At 40.1% G+C, this 20,027-nt stretch overlaps 2 protein-coding genes and 1 pseudogene across 2 annotated transcripts; 1 reads left to right on the top strand and 2 right to left on the bottom strand.

The window, feature by feature from the left end:
• Positions 1-1,125: 1,125 nt before the first annotated feature.
• On the bottom strand, positions 1,126-2,267 carry LOC120442051 (neoverrucotoxin subunit alpha-like). The gene is made up of 2 exons (XM_039617784.1): positions 2,246-2,267; positions 1,126-1,658 (listed from the first exon to the last, which is right to left on the bottom strand). The coding sequence occupies exons 1-2, from the start codon at positions 2,265-2,267 to the stop codon at positions 1,126-1,128; spliced, it is 555 nt and encodes a 184-aa protein (XP_039473718.1).
• A 4,293-nt stretch (positions 2,268-6,560) lies between these two features.
• On the bottom strand, positions 6,561-9,114 carry LOC120441779 (annotated as a pseudogene).
• A 7,703-nt stretch (positions 9,115-16,817) lies between these two features.
• On the top strand, positions 16,818-18,000 carry LOC120442050 (G2/M phase-specific E3 ubiquitin-protein ligase-like). The gene is made up of 5 exons (XM_039617783.1): positions 16,818-17,026; positions 17,149-17,330; positions 17,438-17,610; positions 17,718-17,736; positions 17,908-18,000. The coding sequence occupies exons 1-5, from the start codon at positions 16,891-16,893 to the stop codon at positions 17,998-18,000; spliced, it is 603 nt and encodes a 200-aa protein (XP_039473717.1). The 5' UTR covers positions 16,818-16,890.
• The last annotated feature ends 2,027 nt before the right edge of the window (positions 18,001-20,027 follow it).

Here is a 20,027-nt window from a genome sequence, read left to right as displayed (position 1 = left end):
GGTAGGTTGTGTGGTTAAGATAACAAATTGCTGTTCTTTGGGATTAATAAAGCTATCTCAGTTTGAATCAGCCTGCATGTCAAACTATACTTGGGAAAAATACTGAACCTCAGGTTGGAACCAGTGATGAGTTATTGAGCGTGTAGGTGAATTTTAGACAAAAGAAGAGTACATTTACCAAACAGAATCACCCAGAACTCTCTTCTCAGCAGTCCTGATTTATTTATGTCATAATTAACAGTACTCAGAAGACTAGGGCTCTTCTCCCTTTAAAAGGAACATCAGGATTCAAAACATTTATTAAATCTGATGCGAAAACAGCTGAACATACAATTTATAACAAAACCTGTGAAATATACTAATCACAAAAAAATCTTGGGGCTTCATCCTGGACCTGCCAACGTTGGTCAGTTTAATCATGTCCCTTTACATCTATATAGTAAGCATATATAACACTAGTTTTAAAAAACACTTATTTACAACAGCCTTTCAGTGCCTCAACCTCAAAGCTGGAACATGTTTTCTGTCATTGCTGGTCTTAAAAATCATGTACTGGTCAAGCTCTAGTTAGTAGTAAGCATGTCCATTACTAGTAGTATTAGCATTACTACAAAAAAGTTTAAAATACTTTGCTCACACTCACGGCTTCAACACAGAGTTGTATATATTTAGTTTTTCTTTGGCTGAATTCATATTGTACACAAATGTGGAGTGTTTAATATATTTTTTGAACTCATGTTCAGTAGTGGTGCAAACATTTTTCCACTTCAAAAACACAATATAATCGAACCTGCGTGATACCTGTGAGGGTATAATTAACACATAATTGCTCCAGAAAACAAAACAAATGTTCCTTTGTGGAGCACTGCAAAGTCCACCTTTATGGCCTAATGTCTGGTTTATCAGCCTGGGCACTATAGTTCACCCCCTTGTTAAGCCATCTTCTCTTTCTGACATGTTTTGCTTTTCACCACTTTTAACTTTTACTTCACTCGCTGGTCAGCTTTAGGCTGTAAATCCTTTGTTTATGAAAAGTTGTTCCTTTGTAAACACGGATGGCAAAAAAAAACTTACAAGTGGGGTGTGTGATCTGTCTCAGGGATTAGATTAAAGGTTAAAGTCCTTCTAAGAACACAGAGAAAGTGAAGATTCAGATGACCAGAAACCAAATCCAAACCCAGCATACAGAGTTTCAGTGAATGTGGTGCTGAAGGTGTGGAGGTGGATCAGTGTGTCAGAGGAGACTCTGTAGAAGGACAGAGTTCCAGCAGGACAGTCCACATACACTGCTACTCTGTCAGACACCGAGGAGGAGGAGGAGATGAATGTTTCTCTGTTACTGTGCCACACAGAGTAACCACCGTCAGAGCAGCTCAGACTCCAGGACTGATCATTCCCTCCAAACCAACACTCATCACTCTTTTTTTTCCTTTGGATTCCTCTGTAACTCACCGCTATAAAAACCTCTCCTTCCCACTCCACCTCCCAGTAACAGCGACCAGTCAGAGCATTTTTGCACAGCAGTTGAGGCCAGCAGTCAAATCTGTCTGGATGATCAGGATACGGCTGGTCCTGTCTCACACGTGTCACCTTCCTGTTGTCAGACAGTCTGAGGTTTCTGTTCACTGTGTTGGTGTCCACTGTGAGTTCACAGGAATCTGGAAAGAAAAAGATTGAGCTGCAGTTGATAATCTGACACATTTGATGCTTTATTCTTTCTTTACTTACTGATATGTTGCTCAGTCATAGAAAGTTTAATGATGATACTTTCTGAATGAATATATGACTGTATATAAAAGATGCCTGTAGCCACTGTGAAGCTGTAGTTTTGAAGGTTTGACGTAAACATTTTGTTATCATTTCTGAGACTTACACTTCAGTAGTCCAGGTTTTAGCCACTGCTCTCCACAATGTTCCACTCTGGAGGGAAAAAAAACCAAAATGAGTTTTATCTATAATGAGTCCGCACTTCTATTCAACATGAAGCAGCTGATTCCTGAGTGACACAGAAACATGCTGAAACCCAGCCAGTTTCAAATATCTCCTATTCTCCGCAGAGACTGCTATGGACCACGCCTTCATGAAGCTAAAAAGGGTAAAAGTTTATTCTTTAAAACCTGTGTTTGTTTGTCAGTCCCATCCAGAACTAAAAGCTAAAGAAACTAAAGCGCTAAAGAAGAGCTTAGCCACCCCTTTGTGGAAACTCATGTCCACCGTTAGTATCCGCAGTCTCATTCTTGTCTACCAGATCTGGATCTGGTAGCCATGGGGGTGGATGCAAACAGAGGCCAGTAAATCGATACCTTTGCTTTCATGCTCTGCTGTGTCTTCAAAACAGACTAGAACAGAGTCTCCTCTCCAGTACTCTTGGATAGACCTTCTTAGAGAGGCTGAGTAGGATAATACCCCTATAATTGGAACACTGCCTTCTTAAAGACAGGAACCATCACCTGAGCCTGCCAACCCCATTTATCTACTCCACCACATTTAGAGCCTTAAGAAACTTTCGAGATGGTTGGATGCACAAATCTCATCCACCAAAGATTCCCTGCCACCAAGGGCTTGTTTAAGACCCTTAGTGAACTCATCGTACATTTTCCCCTTCATTCCTAGACACTGCTTTGTCTAAGGATGGATATTAGAAGAACCGAAGAGGTGCCTAAAGTATTGGATCCACTGGCTGACTATATCCTCAAATGAAGTCAGCAACACCCTACCCCTACAGAACACAGTGTTAGTAGAGCACTCCCCCCTCAAAAGTTGCCTGAATGTTTGCCAGAAGTGCTTTGAGAAAAATCTCAAGTTTAAGTTCAATGCCATAATCAAACTCGGTCTATACCTGAGGTTTTGCACAGCTACTGCAACAACCACAGTCTTCTTGGGCTGCAGTACCTGTCAGTTCTCTCAGGAGTCCAACAGGCTAACCAAGTCTGAAAAGGCTTTTTCTTCAGCTCAATGGCTTGGGTCACTTTTAGTGTCCACCATCTGATTCTGGGATTAATATCATGACACATGCCAACCACCATGCGGACACAGCTTTATACAGACTCCTCAGGAAAGGAAGTCCATAACATGGTCTTTTGGACTTAATAATCCCAGTTTCTCTTTTGGAAGGCTGTCTAAGCACAAATGACAGTCAGGACTCGTTCCATGGCCCAAAGGCAAAGGCAAACAACCCTCTCTCCAAGGAAAATTATCAATGTACAGGCAGCAAACCAGAAGGATACGAGTATACCCACCCCTGCATCACACTGAGAGCAACTCCAGATTGGAAATATCTCAACAACACACATATCCTTAGGCTCCCTCCCCACCGGAGAGTTACTTTCAGTAGCTAAGGATCTGATTGTCAGGCCCTCTGATGACTTGACTGCCACCAGATAAATACTTCACCCAACACCTATAGTGCCACATGTGGGTAGGGAGCCCACAGGAGGGCAGGCAAATTCTAGCTGTAGAATAAAGAATAAGAAGAGTGTGATAAAATGACTCTCACAAAGCAGAAAAGTAAAAACTGGAGAGAGGCGCAACTGTGGTGCTACTGAGCCTTCCTTAAGGTGCTGTGAAGTCAGAATGAGGCTTGTCTGTTGTTAAAATACTAAAGAAATAAGTTCCTACTTGATGACCTCATTGAACCCACCCCTGTCCCTCACTCATTCATAGAATTTTCAAGCATCTTGATGCATGCTCAATCATCCAGGTAAGTAAATCTCCAAAAGTTGATTCTGTTTATCTGGACGTAGCGTTTTCAGTGGGAGAAACATTTCGTCACTCATCCAAGTGACTTCTTCACTCTGAGAAGACTCGTCTAGCACAGCACAAGAAGTCTAAGGCCAAGCAAAAAGGAAGTTTGACTTGTTGTATGTCGGAAACCACAGCAAAATATGGAGAGTGTCCTCAGTGGCCAGAAGAGAGAAGGATGCGACACCGAGGAGGTGAACAAGTGAGGATGTGGACAAGTGGGTGAAGAATTTGTCTGACAGACAGCTCACTCAAACAGAGAAAAACATCCTTGCTAAAGGGCTAAATTTTGCTATCACGCCGAGACAAATCCCGCTAGTGGAGCTGATCACAGCCACAGAAACAGCAATTTGAAACAACAATATTGCAGAAGTGGAAGCAGAGCAACTACGGACGAAAGTTTCAGCCTGTCTCAGCAATGCAAAGCCCCCAGCATCCAACATCACCATGGAGGAGAGGAAGGCACTCACATCACTTAGTAATGACAACAACATTATCATCCTTCTGGCAGACAAGGGTAGGTGCACAGTATTGCTAAACCAGAAAGACTATATTAATTTATAAATTAATATATAAATTTTGTCACTACTCAGTGATGAAAATACTTATGAGCCCCTGAAACGAGACCCAGGAAGTGGTTACAGGAAGAGGGTGACAGACTGTCTGAAGCAGTTAGAACAAGACAAGGCTATCGACCGGACCTCATACCACAGGCTGTACCCAGGGGAGTCTACACCAAGTCTCTGTGGTTTACCGAAGATACATAAACAGGGTGCACCGTTAAGACCGATTGTCTGCATGATCAACTCGGTCACCTATAACATCTCCAAGTTTCTGGCTTCGATCCTCAACCCGCTGGTGGGCAGCTCTGAACACCACATCCAGAACACCCTGGATTTTGTTGAGAAGGTGAGAGATGTCATTATGGAGGCAGATGAAACCATGGTCTCGTACGACGTTACATCTCTCTTCACTTGCATCCCAGTCACGGAAGCGTTGGAGGTAGTCTGTAAGAGATTACAGGATGACCCCAACCTCAGCAACAGGACCACTCTCAGCATCCACCAAGTGTGTTTGAACTGTATCTTCATTCCACCTACTTCACATACAAGGGTCAGTTCTACAGGATCACATTAACTCGTTGGACCAACACATCAAATTCACCAGGGAGGATATGAAAAGTGGCAGGTTAGCCTTGTTAGACTGTGAGATTTCCATCAGTAATGGGGGACATCTAAAAGCTGATGTTTACCATAAAGCTACGCATATGGATCAGTATTTAAGGTTTGACTCTCATCATCCACTGGAGCATAAACTGGGTGTCATCAGGACACTACAACACAAAGTGAACACCATCCCCACTGACACAGCGGCCAGGGAGGCAGAAGAACTGCACATCAAGAAGGCCCTGAGTAAATGTGGTTATCCCAGCTGGACTTTTGTCAAAGCTGGGAAGGCACCTAAAGAAAGCTCCAGCCGATCCAAGAGAGAAGGACAACCGCTGCCCAGGCGAAAACCTGTAGTGATCCCGTACGTGTCAGGAGTATCGGAACAGTTGAAATGCATTTTTTTCCAACCCCAAAGCTCGCTGCGCCAAAAACTGGTCCACCCCAAGGATCGGGTCGCTCGACACAAACAGAGTAACATAGTGTACGCTGTTAAGTGCCAGGAGGATTGCCAGGATTTGTACATCGGGGAAACCAAACAACCTCTGGCAAAGCGGATCAGTGGTTGTTGATGGTCATAAGAATTTGCATAATTATGATGAAGGAACTGACCTCCCAGCCCATTGTTCCTTCAGTGGGCTGGTTTCAGTCATTATGCAAATGTACTGTTTATAAGATTGGGGAAACCTGCAGTCAGCTGAGACTGAAGAAGTCACTTGGATGAGTGATGAAACGTTTCACTCACTGAAAATGTTACGTCCAGATGAACAGAATCAACTTTTGGAGAATTTTCAAGCATAATTTCCCTGTAGAAGGTGTACAAATCCTGTGGAGACAATAAATACTGAATGGCATATCATTTCAATGTGTTAAGTAGCTTAGTAGAATCAAAAGGAGTATAGGTTGCAAATTGAAATGAATTGAATGTCTCTAGAGTAAATCTGTAAACAAATGCAAATTATTTTATTTCAAGTTTATAATATTATTAAATGAGCAGGAGTTTAAAATTAGAGTGGCTTCTGGGGTCTACAAACAAAAAAAGGGAAACCAAACCAACACCATGTTCATACCTTAGGGTGTCCAGTCTCCACTGAGTATTTTTCAGTCCCTTAGAAAGCTCCTCCACATGAGAGTCTCCTGGATGGTTGTAGCTCACATCCAGATTTCTCAGATGGGAGGGGTTAGACTTACAAGCCGAGACCAAATATCTACCTCCTTCTTTTGTGATCAGACAACCTGAAAGACTGAAGTTTTGAAAGAAGAAAAAGTCCAGGATGAGCATGTATAAATAATAATGTTGTACCTTGCACTCTTTATCCTTTTCAATTTAAAATAATATGCTCTCTCTCTCTTTCACACACACACACACACACACACACACACACACACACACACACACACTGAATTATTACCTGAGAGTTTCGAGTTTACATTGTACACTTTTTAGTCCATCAGACAGCTGCTTCACTCCAGAATCTTGCAGGTCATTGTTACTCAGGTCCAGCTCTTTCAGACGAGAAGACTGGGAGCTGAGAACTGGGGAAAGAGCTTCACAGCTTCTCAGTGACAGGTTACAACAGGTCAGCCTAAAAAAAAATATCAATGAAGACAACAACCAAGAATGTAAAAATGTATAATGGTTCATAAATCGACTTACAGAGCTTTCTTGGAGGCTTTGACTACTGGCAGAAGCCTCAGAAGAGCATCCTCAGTAGCAGAGTATTTCTTCAGGTCAAAGACATCAAGATCCTCCTTTGATGAAAGTAAGATGAAAACCAGAGCTGACCACTGAGAAGGAGACAGTTTATCTGTGGACAGACTTCCCGAACTCAGGGACTGTTGGATCTCCTCCACTAGAGAATGATCATTCAGCTCATTGAGACAGTGGAACAGATTGATGCTTTTCTCTGCAGACTGATTATCACTGATCTTCTTCTTGATGTACTGGACTGTTTACACATCAGTATTTGAACTACTTCCTGTCTTTGTGAGTAGATCTTTTAGAAGAGCCTGATTGGACTGCAGTGAAAGCCCAAGAAGGAAGCGGAGGAACAAGTCCAGGTGACCATTTGAACTCTGTAAGACCTTGTCTACGGCACTCTGGTGGAGATATTTTAAAGATTGCTGATCTGTTTTTTGCTGTTTCTCCAGTAGGTTGACTCCAGAGTTGATGAAGGTCAGATGGACATGAAGAGCAGCCAGAAACTCCTGAACACTCAGATGGATGAAGCAGTACACTTTATCCTGGTACAGTCCTCTCTCCTCTTTAAAGATCTGTGTGAACACTCCTGAGTACACGGCGGCTGCTTTGATATCGATGCCACACTCTGTCAGGTCTGGTTGATAGAAGATCAGGTTTCCTTTCTGCAGCTGATCAAAAGCCAGTTTTCCCAGTGACTCAATCATCTTCCTGCTCTCTGGACTCCAGTGTGGATCTGTCTCAGCTCCTCCATCATACTTGACCTTCTTCACTTTGGCCTGAACCACCAGGAAGTGGATGTACATCTCAGTCAGGGTCCTGGGCAGCTGTCCTCCCTCTCTGGTTTCCAGCACATCCTCCAGAACTGTAGCAGTGATCCAGCAGAAGACTGGGATGTGGCACATGATGTGGAGGCTTCGAGCTTTCTTGATGTGGGAGATGATCCTGCTGGCCTGCTCCTCATCTCTGAATCTCTTCCTGAAGTACTCCTCCTTCTGTGGGTCAGTGAACCCTCTGACCTCTGTCACCATGTCAACACACTGTGGAGGGATCTGATTGGCTGCTGCAGGTCGTGTGGTTATCCAGAGGCGAGCAGAGGGAAGCAGTTTCCCCCTGATGAGGTTTATCAGCAGCACATCCACTGTGGTGGACTTTCTAGGGTCAGTTAGGATTGTAGTTTTGTGGAAGTCCAGAGGAAGTCGACACTCATCCAGACCATCAAAGATGAACACAACCTGGAAGTCTTCAAGCCTGCAGATTCCTGCTTCTTTGGTTTCCGTAAAGAAGTGATGAACAAGTCCCACCAAGCTGAACTTTTCCTCTTTCAGCACATTCAGCTCTCTGAAAGTGAATGGAAATATGAACTTGATGTCCTGGTTGGCTTTGTCTTCAGCCCAGTCCAGAGTGAACTTCTGCGTTAGGACAGTTTTCCCAATGCCAGCCACTCCCTTTGTCAGCGCTCTGATTGGTTCATGTCTTCCAGGTGAAGTTTTAAAGATGTCTTCTTGTCTGATTGGTGTTTCTGGTCTGTCTGGTTTTCTATTTGCTGTTTCAATCTGTCTGACCTCATGTTCATCATTGACCTCTGCAGTCCCTCCCTCTGTGATGTAGAGCTCTGTGTAGATCTGATTCAGAAGGGTTGAGCTTCCTGTTTTAGGGATCCCCTCAAACACACGCTGGAACTTCTTTTTCAGGTTAGACTTCAGGTTTTTTTGGCACTTTGCAGCACGAGTTCCTAAATGAATAAAAAAACAAACAAACAAAAAACGTTAGAATATTTGCTGTGATGTTTTCTTTATTTAAGAACTGTCAGGATTACCTTGGATTCCCTCAGCTCTCTGTAATTCACCTACCCTCTGCCTGTCACCTAATAGTCATCTACTTTAGCCTTTCAATTATGAGCTGTCCTCATGTAATCAACTATCCCTAATATCGCATGCCTGACTACAAAAATTATAGATAAAAACAAAAAGATGCATAAATGTTTAAATCTCTGTTGTGCACCAGGGTGTTGTGTTAATCTTGGCACACACCAATTGTTTTGAGAAAGACAAATTAATAGAACCAACAGAGTGCTTCTCAGACTCTGGGGCATAGAACAGGTGGGTTGTGGAGAAACTTGAGGTAATACTGTGTAAGTTAAATAACTAGACTCAGCTGATGCCATTCTGTTTACCTTTATCCACTTTAATTATACTTGAATCAGGAACTTTTTTGTTGTTAACAACTTATAAAAAATTGTTGAGTATGAGGTATGGGTTATTTTGACTTCAGAAATGAGACCACCCATAAAGTTTAAAAACCATAATAGCAGTAATGTTTAAAAATCTAAACTTCTGCCATGTTGCCTTCAGTTTGTTCTTTCCATCATACTAAAGCTGTTCAAATCCTCTTACTGCTCTGCAGACACTCGGCCAGCTTCTCCTCCTTCATTCTTCTAAGGAAATGCAGCGTGATGTTCAAAAATGACTCTCTGCTCCTCTGTTCTTTGTCCTCAGCCTCCAGCACCTCCTCATCTTCCCTCTGACACTCTAACCATTCTGGATAATCTGAAAGCACGACCTTCCTCATCTTCTTCAGCTCGTTCCTTAAAAAACTAAACATGTTCTTCTCCAGCATCTGGAAAAGGGACAAATTTAGAACTTTGCACTTATTTTCAGTCATTTCATTTCATCTATTAAAGTGTTGACAAAATTAGGACCATATATTCCACATTATAACCATCTTAATATTTTCAACCAAATGAATCTAGTAATCCTCTCAATGAGTATGTTTCATGTTTAATGAGTAGATCCAAACTAAATTCCCATTTTGAGTTGATGTAATATTAAACTGTTGACTCTTGAATCTTACCGTAAATATGGAGTCCAGATCAGACTGACCACTGGGAGTTTCTGAACTCTGCAAAACTCTGCAAAAACGCTCAACGTTTTAGCATATGTGCATTTTTTTAAAGGTCTTGCTTTGTATAATGATGAGTTCTGGTGCGAACACAAAGTGATCACTAATGCTAGTGCTGTTCTCGCTGTTGTACGTGACATTTTTAAAGAGGAAACACAATCAGCAGTTTAAATTCTCACCCTGCATCAAGAGACTGCTGTCTGTTTGGAAAGGTTATTGGCTGAATCATAGATCGGTCACTCTTCATTGACACACAGCTCAGTGAAGTAGACAACGGGTTCTCCTTATTGATTCTGAAATGAGAAAATAAAGAATACCACACGTGTGTTATTTAAAGTATTCACAGCAAATGTTGGTATTCTAATGAAATAGATAATCCTGCATGTGTACAGGTCTGTTAAGAATTAAAAATAATCCACTAGACTCTCATTAGCACAAAATATTTGGTTCTCTCAACATATCTGTTTAATAGAATGATTTTAAAACTTTATTGATTAAGCTGTTCATAGCTACAGACAATGATTCAGAGTGGGGTTTGATATTTGGGGGGAACTTAAGGTCAGAATAACTCCCAGATGCTCCTGTCTTCATCACATGGTCGTCTCCACCTGAGCTTTAACTTATGTGGCTGCAAGGATGATAATGCAATTATTTTGTATGATCAGGAAGTCCGTTCCTCCCAATCACCCCTCCAGGTCTTTGCCCATGTGTTGCGACTATCTTCTCCTCATTTTGTTAAAGAGCTTGTTCGCCTTTGGCCTTCCATGTGTCTATTTTACGCACAGAGCTTTTTTTCAGTTCTCCGTACAAAAGGTCTTTGGGACATGTCCATCATCCGTTTTTATGACATGGTCAACTCAGCGAAGACGTCTTTGTTTGAGGGTGGTGTAGATGGCAGGTAGTCCTGTTCTGGAAAGTATCTGTGTAGGCGACCTTGTCCAAAAATAGAACTTTGGTCTTTCCTTCAAACTAAGCAGATTCCTTCAGTGCTGTCTTTAAACATGTGATTTGAAAGTAAGGAAAAGAAATGCTGAAAAATGTTGGGGCCTGCACACGTCCGTCTTTAATACCAAGGCAAAGGAGTTGGAAAACGGTCTGTCAATAAACGCTATAAGTAAGCTGTTACTCTGCATTTGTGTTAAAGTTGTCACAATAAGAAAATCATATTAGCTGATCTTATTGGTGTGAACCTGCACTGGGACTCTGGATAAACTCTGGCATACAGTTTGTGTAGTTTTTCTGGTGTGATGCGTACAAACAACTTTGCAACAATGCTGAACAACAAAATTCCTCAAAGGCTTCTGCTTCTGACCCGGTCTTATCGTCACAGGCTTTAAACTCTAGAATGACCTGCAGACACACTAAATCACTCGCTGTGTTTAAATCGCTTCTTAAAATTTGCTGATCCTCGTTGATCCTCTGAATAACTATAATTATTTTCTTTAACGTGTTATTTATTGTCATCACTGAGAGAAAATCAATTAACATTTTGTCAGTGAAAAAACAAAATCTTACCTATGATGTGCATGTTTGCCTTCATCTTTGAATATAATGGGTTGAATCATAGATTGGTTACTCTTCAAGGACACGCTGGTGGGTGAAGGAGAGGTTCATGTTTTCTGATAGAAACTGACAGAAAAAAACAGAGACTGCATAGTGAGCACAGTGAGTTTGGATTCAAAGCAGCTTCAACAATTTCCAGTTGCATGGAACAAGTCCTGACAGTTCTCAGACGTGTGAATATCAACTGGGAGATTATTTCAGTCTCGGTGCAGCAATAGCAAAGGCTCGATCACCTCTGGTCTTAAGCCAAGGCCTTGGTTGCACTAAGAGCAACTGACTTGAAGATCTTAGTGCTCTCTTAGGGTTGTACAAGTGGAGGAGATCAGTTAATTAGCTAGGCGCCAGGCTATTAAGGATTTTAAAAGTGATCAAGAGAATTTTAAAGTCAATACGATATTTAACGGGGAACCAGTGTGCTAGAACTGGAGTGATGTGATTGTACCTTCTAGTACCAGTTAAGAGTAACGCAGCAGCATTTTAAACTAACTGCAGACGCTAAGGGAGAGAGTGTCGGAGGCCCAAGTAAAGAGAGTTACAATAGCTTTGGAGATCTGGCATAGCTGGTAGAAACTAGTTTTCACCACTGTGGACACTTGCTTCTCCAATTTGAGGGAGCTGTCAAAAGATACTCCAAGCTTTCTAACAATGTGAGAGAGACGGCTGGCAAAAGGCCCTGTGGTATCGGTTAGTTCTGTTGTTTTGTGGGATTAAAGACAGAAACACAGCAGCTGAAATAAGTTTGTGGACTGGCAGCAATTTGATGTTTGTCTCTCTCAAGATTTAAAATCCTGACTTATTTTTGTTTTTTTTAAAACTGAGTTTGTTGCATTAAGAAAAGGCAATGGCCGCACAGATGTAATGACTGCAGAGAGTTCAAATGTCACAGAGTTAAACAGTTGGTTCGTCTGATTTCTGTGCCTCTGAGCGTAACAAACACAGATGACTGTCACCTGGAGAAGAGTCCTGACACTTAGAGACAGTCCTCTCATCTCTGAGCTTTGGTCTGGCTCTCCTGTTCCCTACACAGAGTGGATTCAGAGGGAGAGACTCCCTCCTCTCTGTGCTCACACTGATCCATAAGCAGAGCCCACACCTTCACACAGACACAGCAACATTAATATCACCACATATATTAGTTATACAAATAGAAAACAGAATCCAAACAGCTGCTCCCGTGTGCCTTCAGTGTTAGCTGATGGTTTGAACACTTAAAAATAAATTACTCTCTGTAAAATCATTGTTCTTGAACTCAGGGAGAAATTCTTTCTTTCTCTTCATGTTTTATACCAACAAACAGTCACACAGTTACAGCCTTCTCTGGAAGGACTCACCTGCTGAGCTCACTTCAGACACTTTCCACCTTCGTGTGTGGAGGAAACATTTGGAGAAAAGAAGCTGCTCAGTCTCCTCGTCAGTCCTGGAATCTGAGTGATTGATCCGAGGACTCCGTCACGAGCTCACAACTACAGATCAAAACAACGAAAGACATCTGACCAGCCTCACCTGTGAAAGAAACCGAGTCAGTGTCAGAGAAAACACACAGACATGGTCAAGATCATGTCTGAGTATTTCAGAAACTGCTCATCTGCAGGGATTGTCTCGTACAAGGTTTTACAAAGACAGGTCTGAAACATAAGGAGATCCAGTATCAGGACATTTTACTCTCAAAAAGTCACTTTAAAAAAAAAGGTTGTTTCTTTAAAAGAGACAAACAAGCTAGAGGCCTGAAACTTGGTCTACACGTGCTCAGTGGGATTCTCTGTCTGTGTGAAAGGAGCAGGATGATCTCAGCACAGCAGAAGTTTTGTTTTAAATAAATTAAAATACTTTGAGGTATCATTATATATAGATAAGTGTGTATATATAGATAAGCTTTTATTACAGGTCCAAGAAGAACCACTTTAAACTGTTGAGTTGAATCCATAATTTTAAAGGCTTTTGAATGTTTTTATATTCTTACACTGAAGTCTTCAGTGGGTGAGAAACTGAGCTGCAGGGACAGGAAATACACTCTGTGCCAAAATGAGACAGGAAACACTTCTGCAAGGCTTGCTGAAGTGAAACTGAAAGCAGTCTGAGTTGGTTTGTCATTTTATTATGCATTTATATTTTTGATTAAGCTTTGATTAAGCTTTAAGTAGTTGTATTAGATTGAAACATTTGTTTTATATATTTTACATGTAAGTCAAGATTATTACACACATACACCCACATACACACACACATATTAGTTAGACTCATTTATATAGGTAAGAGTTTAATCATGGTTTGCTTGCAACTGCAAAATTGTGCCTGCATGAGTGACAGTTTGTGCAGAACGTGGGTCTGATGTTCCAGAAGATAAGCCTGGGCAGGATGGTGACAGGAAGCACCTGGGTTCGAGCCGAAGACGATGTTCTTTTAAACTGTGTTCAAAGTTAACTGAACGTTTGTGGTTTTGGATTGACGTATGCTGTATTGAGTCTGCCTGGCAACAGGCAGACTGCCAACCCTATAAAGTCTTTGTTCTGACTATTGTAAGATAGTTCAACACTGCACAGTGTTGGACTCCACATGTGTGCATTAAAATCTTCGTCTAATTGCACCAGGCCGGATCTGTGGTTATTATTTTGGATTCCTCCTCAATATTAGAACCTTAACACACTGTAGAGGTAGATAAACATGGATGCCAAGTCATGCCTTCTGTCCAGTTTCTACAGTGTGTGTATAAAATGAGAAAAAAAAGAAATATGATTGGTGTCTTTTTTGTTCTTTACTCAAAGTAAAAACTAATAGCAAATGTTTCTTTGTATGCCTCTTTGTAGGCGTATTTCATTTTAAAGAGCTTTTGTGATTGAGGGGGCCGCACTGTAATTGAACTGGAGCATTTAGATTTTCTTTCATTGTACTATATATATATATACATATATACATATATGTGTGTATATATAATATATATATATATATATATATATATATATATATATATATATATATATATATATATATATATATATATATATATTTATTCAAGCTTCAGTGAATTAAAATGTTCAAACCCCAAAACATTTTCTATTTTACGTACATTTTCCATTTTTTCAAAGGCAATTTATAAGCATGCTATTACTTTATGCATTTTTTTCTTTCAAATTATGTTTCTGTTATTTGTGTTTGCTATTATACTCAACTCTTACATACGCGAGCAACTTTAAACATATTCAAGTGGGCTAAATGGCTAGCTGTGATACCGTTTTTTTAATATGAACTGTGTAACATTTTATTTTATTCATAAAAGCTTAGCAACAGTTTAACGTGTAAGCTGGTCACTACCAAGTGACATTAGCAACTTTCTTAAGGAACTGATAGTGTCTAAGTATAGGTAAATAAAACAAAGGATACATAAATCTGAATATAGTTTCTGTTTTGTTTTATAGGGCCAAGACACATTATCATGATACTTTCAACAAAGATGTCATCCTTCTTCCACGGCCATCAAGCAGTGTTGTTGTCAAGCATCGCACAAAACAACATTTACATGAACAAGGGCATTTATTGAATGGATTTGAATTCCAAAAATCCTGGGACCAGAAAACTGTCTGAACAAATAAGGGACGCGTTTGGAGATAAACTTTCTGTTGATGTAAGGTAGGTTGTGCTGGCAGTCGAAACCTAATGCGACACAGCTTTTGTCAGTAGTCTTTTCGATATCTAGGCATTTCAAAGCTTTACATAACGATTTAAGTCAGAGAACAGGTAGACATGAATCAGTAAACTAAACAAAAAGAACCAAAGCAGTTATCCTTTCTTGAACACTCCATTTTTGGCATACGCTTTTGACATTTGTATAAAGTTTACTTCTGTTACTACTGGTTTAAGTCTGATTCAAAGAGGAAAACAAGATTAGCTCTAAAAAAGTTATTGGAACATCTTTGCTGTTTTGGATTTTAAACATTTTACAACTTAACTGTTTTCCAGCCTGGAGTTTCTGATGGCTTGTGGCAACAGACTGATTGCGCCCAAACTGTGAGCAGGACAGGAGCTGGATGCAAATCTCATACATAAAATTCATAAATCGAAAGCCCTATACATCAGACCATCAAAACCAATTTTGGTACGTTATTTGACTTTTGAATGAATCTACTTAGCACTGTACAGTAATAATATTAAGACCAAAAATTGGTGCATAAACAACCTTTGAACTTTCTCATCTCTGTTCTTTTTAAACTTGCCTTTCACCTTTGGTAGTTGGATAGAATAGTACCAAGTTAAAGTTCCTTTTTTAAAATGTTAATCCTAAGCTCTGGTATTGACTAAATTTACAGCTTCTCTGTTGGACTGTTTGTGAATTATAGAACGTAAGACTACTGCTGTTCAGGAGATGTGTTACAATTTTGTCTGCCTAGTATGTAAAAGTAATTGTGAGAAAGATCTATTAACTCTTGAAATTTCTCACCCTATGGTAGCTGGGATAGGCTCCAACCACCCCACCTCTGATAAGAATAAGCAGAAGAGGTTGGATAGATGGTATTTAATGTTCAAATTCAATATATGTGAATTATTATTATTATTATTATTATTATTTTATTTCTAAGGATGATATTACAAGCTACAGCAGTGAGGAAAACTGTGAAGAAAACCCTGTTTCATCAAGGCAGCTGCGCTCATCATCTTCAGACAGTTGTGCCAGTTCAGCAGCTGCCATCCAACCAATCTCTGCTCCTACGCAATCTCCTGCCTCATCAGTTGGTAATGGAACATTATTAACGGAAACTCCTGCCTTGACCCATGAAAGTAGTATCTCACACAAGTACAGCAGCGCTTCAACAAACATTTCCTTCAGCCAGTTACCAGTGTCTTCATTGAAAATCTACCCTTCCACTAGTCAGCCTTCTACCTCATCATCTGCATCTTTAAGTGATCCAGTTCTGGTCCTGATGTGCCAAAATACCTCAAGCTCACCCTACCAGACCAGGAATCCAGAGAATCATTGTTCAGCATTACCCTCTACATCAATACACAGTCAATCTGTAAACTACGATAACTACCTTTCAATCATGACTCCACTATCTGACATGTCTTCTGATGATGAAGAACTTAACCAGGCTATACTAGCCAGCCTGCAGATCGAAAGGTTAGTTTCAAATACAAATGTTTTACAGTAGCCAATTACACACACTATATTTGTTGCAATCCAATTCTGTAACCAGTGTTGTGAAGGAGTGTAATACATCCTCAGATATTTATATGCATATATGATATTTATATTTGCTGTTAACAAAACAGTTTTTTGAATAATGTCTACAGAGTCAAATGATAATGCTGTAATGCTGGCAAATTTTATTTTATTTGAAATAGGCAGCGAATTTTTAACAGAGCCAATCTGACAATGACATTTACTTATTGTGCATTGAAACTCAAAAATATCACGTTTCTTTGCTCTAGTGCTTTCTAGTTCTCCAAAACATATAAACAATATAAAAAGCCACTGAGCAATATACTCCTTTGTACATTTTGCTTATGATTATGATTATTTCCTTTAGGGATTAATAAAGTATGCTGATTCTGATTTTGACAACACTTTGTATGTCCTTGTAGCCCTTGTATGTGAATGTTTTTACTGATGTTCTTTTTTTTTCTTTTCTTTTTTTTTAATCCTACAGGACTTCAAGTTGTTTGGTATCAGCAAAAGATATTTTGGAGGAACTTTCTGCAAAAATAAACCAACAGAAGAAATGCAAGTTCAACATTAATAGATCAACAGTCCTGGATGGAGCAATTCGAGGTTTTAAACGAGCGACATATGATCCAGGCCACACAATTTCTGTCAGGTTTTCTGACGATATGGGAGTACCTGAAGAGGCTGTTGACTTGGGTGGACCAAGAAGAGAATTTCTAAGACTTCTGATCGAAGCTTTGCCCCTGTCTCCAATGTTTGAGGGTGAAGAAGGCAAAATGAACTTGGCGCTTGATAGTGCTGGTATGTATAGATTTTAGGCTGATATCCCTGGAGTAATGCAGTAAAAAAAAATCATTTTTATGAAGTTCTTGTCAAGCGCTTTCATGCATCTATTGACATGTAATGTTTTTCATTATTTCTAGCCATGAGGGAGGACAGGTACTTCATTGCAGGCAGAGCCATTGCAGTAAGCCTTGTACATGGTGGTCCACCAGCAGGCTTTCTGTCCCCAACACTCTTCTCTTGCCTTGTTGATGGCCCAGATTTGGCTAAACCAGTTTTAGAAGATGTTGCCGATAGTGACCTGCGTGAAAAAATTAAAAGGGTAAAACTGATTTGTCAGTTGTTGGATAATGTTTTAGTATTGTGTGCATTTCGTTCTACTCCATGTATTAATTGGGGCCCATTAATTTTTTATTTTTTTATTTGAAGGTTAAAGAGTGTAAATCCTTTGAAGATCTGATAGTAGCAACTGAGCCACTTCAGGAATACTTAGCCAATGCTGGCTGCCTGAGGCCGCTGCGGAGGCTGGAAGACAAGGATCTGCTTATACATGACATTCTCATGTTCCAAGTAATACACAGAGTCCGTGGTCCATTTGAAAGGTATGTATGTATGTATGTATGTATTTATTATTGTCCAATAAGTAACTCAAACCCATTCTGATTGACTTGTATTCTGGGAATTTTGTGTGACATTTCTTTATGTGTAGGTACACCATGCCTCCAAAGGTGACAGCATCACATGAAAAATGCAGATTTGGGATATACACTTTTGATGATGTGAATAATCTGAAGTAAAAATTATTGTATATATAATTCATATGTTTTAGATTATACTTCTTGGATCCATTCATTTTTTTATGTGATTTGTGGTAATTCTGATTATCATTTAGATTTCAGGATGGACTACGGACACTTGAGGTGCTGGACAAAATCCAAGCTCACCCAGAGAGTTTTCGCACCCTTCTGGTCACCTTCAGTGGTTACAGCTGACCTTCTTGACAGCCTCTTTACCATCCGCCTTTCTCCAGCTGGGAGCAATAAAAGGCATGCTGAAGCGGTTGTCATTAGTTTCTGGAGAGACTACCTAACAGATGCAGAAGGTAAATTTAGCGTTTTAAGCATTGTGTGTTCAATTTATAATGCAGTGCATCTTTTCATTGAATCAGTTAAAAGTAGAAATGCTTGCGGTGTTTTTTGTCTTTAATGCCATTTTTGACAGTATTGCTTTTCCTTTAGATCAAGACGGAACGCAGAAGCTGGGGACAATTCTTGCCTTCGCCACTGGAGCCAACACTGTTCCACCAATTGGTTTCTCTCCACAACCGTCCATTGAATTTCTTCACCAAGAGCCTGATGCACAAACCATGTCTAAACTACCCATTGCAAACACGTGCATCAATTGTTTGAAGTTACCACTTCATACCTCTTACAAAGACTTTCAGGAGAATATGGACTTTGCATTAGGTAATACACATGGTTTTGGAATAGCTTAATTCATGGTCAGGTTAGTATGCTAATCTGAGCTTTGCACTCAGTTAAATTAATGAGTGTCAATCATTAAGTAATTCTAAGGGGGGGTTTTTTTGGTTTGAATATCATTGTATTTTCTTTCCCAGAAATCAAACAAAAAATGTTCCACCTAAAACACCAACTAACACACTTGAGACCAAGCTGAATTTACTTTATGTTGCCATATTTCATATTTCACCCACCTATTTTGTGATTGGAGGCTCTGTTTTTGCATTGACCTTTTAACAAATGTTCATTTGCTTCAAGTCTTTTTGTTTGTCTGGGTACCTTTCTACAAGTATACAATAGTTATATTGTATACTTGTAGAAAGTGACTCGCCTCTGTCAGTGCGCCCCAGGGTGGCTGTGGCTACAACGTAGCTTGCCATCACCAGTGTGTGAATGTGTGTGTGAATGGGTGGATGTCTGGATATGTAAAGCGCTTTGGGGTCCTTAGGGACTAGTAAAGCGCTATATAAATACAGGCCATTTACCATTTATAAGGACTAACATAATTCAATTCAGTTTTTTTTTCATTGCATTAATTTATGTGCATTGTGATTATTTTTGTTTTCTAGCTTTGTACTTGTTTGTTGCTTTTATTCTCTGGTGTTCTTCAATATTCTTCAATGGGACTAAAACCCTTTGCGTATACTGATCACTGATCACAGACCATGGGACTTGGAAAATGATATAGACCCTGAAAACAATTTCTATACCCATAAGTATGATCAAAAATGTGAGTATTATACAAATGAGCAGTTCAATCAAAATATAATAATGGATAATGTAATATCAATCATACATTTTAATAGTAGAAGCCTCAATTCAAACCATTCAAAAATCCTGGACTGTCTGGCACAGTTTTCTAAGAAATTCACTGTCATTGCAGTTTCAGAGACTTGGTTAGATGGGGATCAAAACTTAGTGAGGATTGATGGCTATGACATGTATTACATCAATAGAAATAAAAAAAGGGGAGGGGGTGTTGCCTTTTATACTGATAAAAATTAGAGATGGACCTATCCGATATTACTATCGGTATCGGTCCGATACTGACGTAAATTACTGGATCGGATATCGGAGAGAAATAAAAAATGTAATCCGATCCATTAAATATTAAAAAAACACCTCACAAAACTTGCCACACGGCGTAACTCGGCTCATAACCGTAGCAGTCGGAGCAGTGTGCTCACGTGATAGAGCGGCTGTGTGTATTTGTAGCCTCGCTAGCAATCCAGCATTTCATCTCCGAGGAAGTTATCCCAGAGAGAAGTAAAGCAAGTGTGTAAGTTCATCTCTGAATGTTTGTAAAGCGTTCCCATGTTAAGCTTAACAACCGATATATGGAGTGACTGCCTCTCTCCCTCACCTTCCTGCTGCTACTTCAATCATGAAACTGATCAATGATCAGCTGATCGGCTTTTCTGTCGCGAGTCCGTCTCTCTTCTTTGTTTTTGGCCCACTTCGCGCCAGAAAGAGGAAACCAGCGGCTGAACAACAGCAGC

This window comes from Oreochromis aureus, linkage group 9, assembly GCF_013358895.1.
Source record: "Oreochromis aureus strain Israel breed Guangdong linkage group 9, ZZ_aureus, whole genome shotgun sequence".
Classification (NCBI taxonomy): Eukaryota; Metazoa; Chordata; class Actinopteri; order Cichliformes; family Cichlidae; genus Oreochromis; species Oreochromis aureus.
Note: the sequence above shows the minus strand (reverse complement) of the source record. Positions and strands in the feature narration are given on the sequence as shown.

Bases quoted from the DNA above. Each gene is read 5' to 3' on its own strand.
- LOC120442051 (XM_039617784.1), bottom strand. From the start codon at position 2,267: ATGGCTACCAGATCCAGATCTG. The intron at 1,659-2,245 runs GTAGACAAGAAT...TTTTCTTTCCAG, and splicing joins GGCTACCAGATCCAGATCTG to ATTCCTGTGAACTCACAGTG.
- LOC120442050 (XM_039617783.1), top strand. From the start codon at position 16,891: ATGGGAGTACCTGAAGAGGCTGTTGACTTGGGTGGACCAAGAAGAGAA. The intron at 17,027-17,148 runs GTATGTATAGAT...CATTATTTCTAG, and splicing joins CTTGGCGCTTGATAGTGCTG to CCATGAGGGAGGACAGGTAC. The intron at 17,331-17,437 runs GTAAAACTGATT...TTTTATTTGAAG, and splicing joins TGCGTGAAAAAATTAAAAGG to GTTAAAGAGTGTAAATCCTT.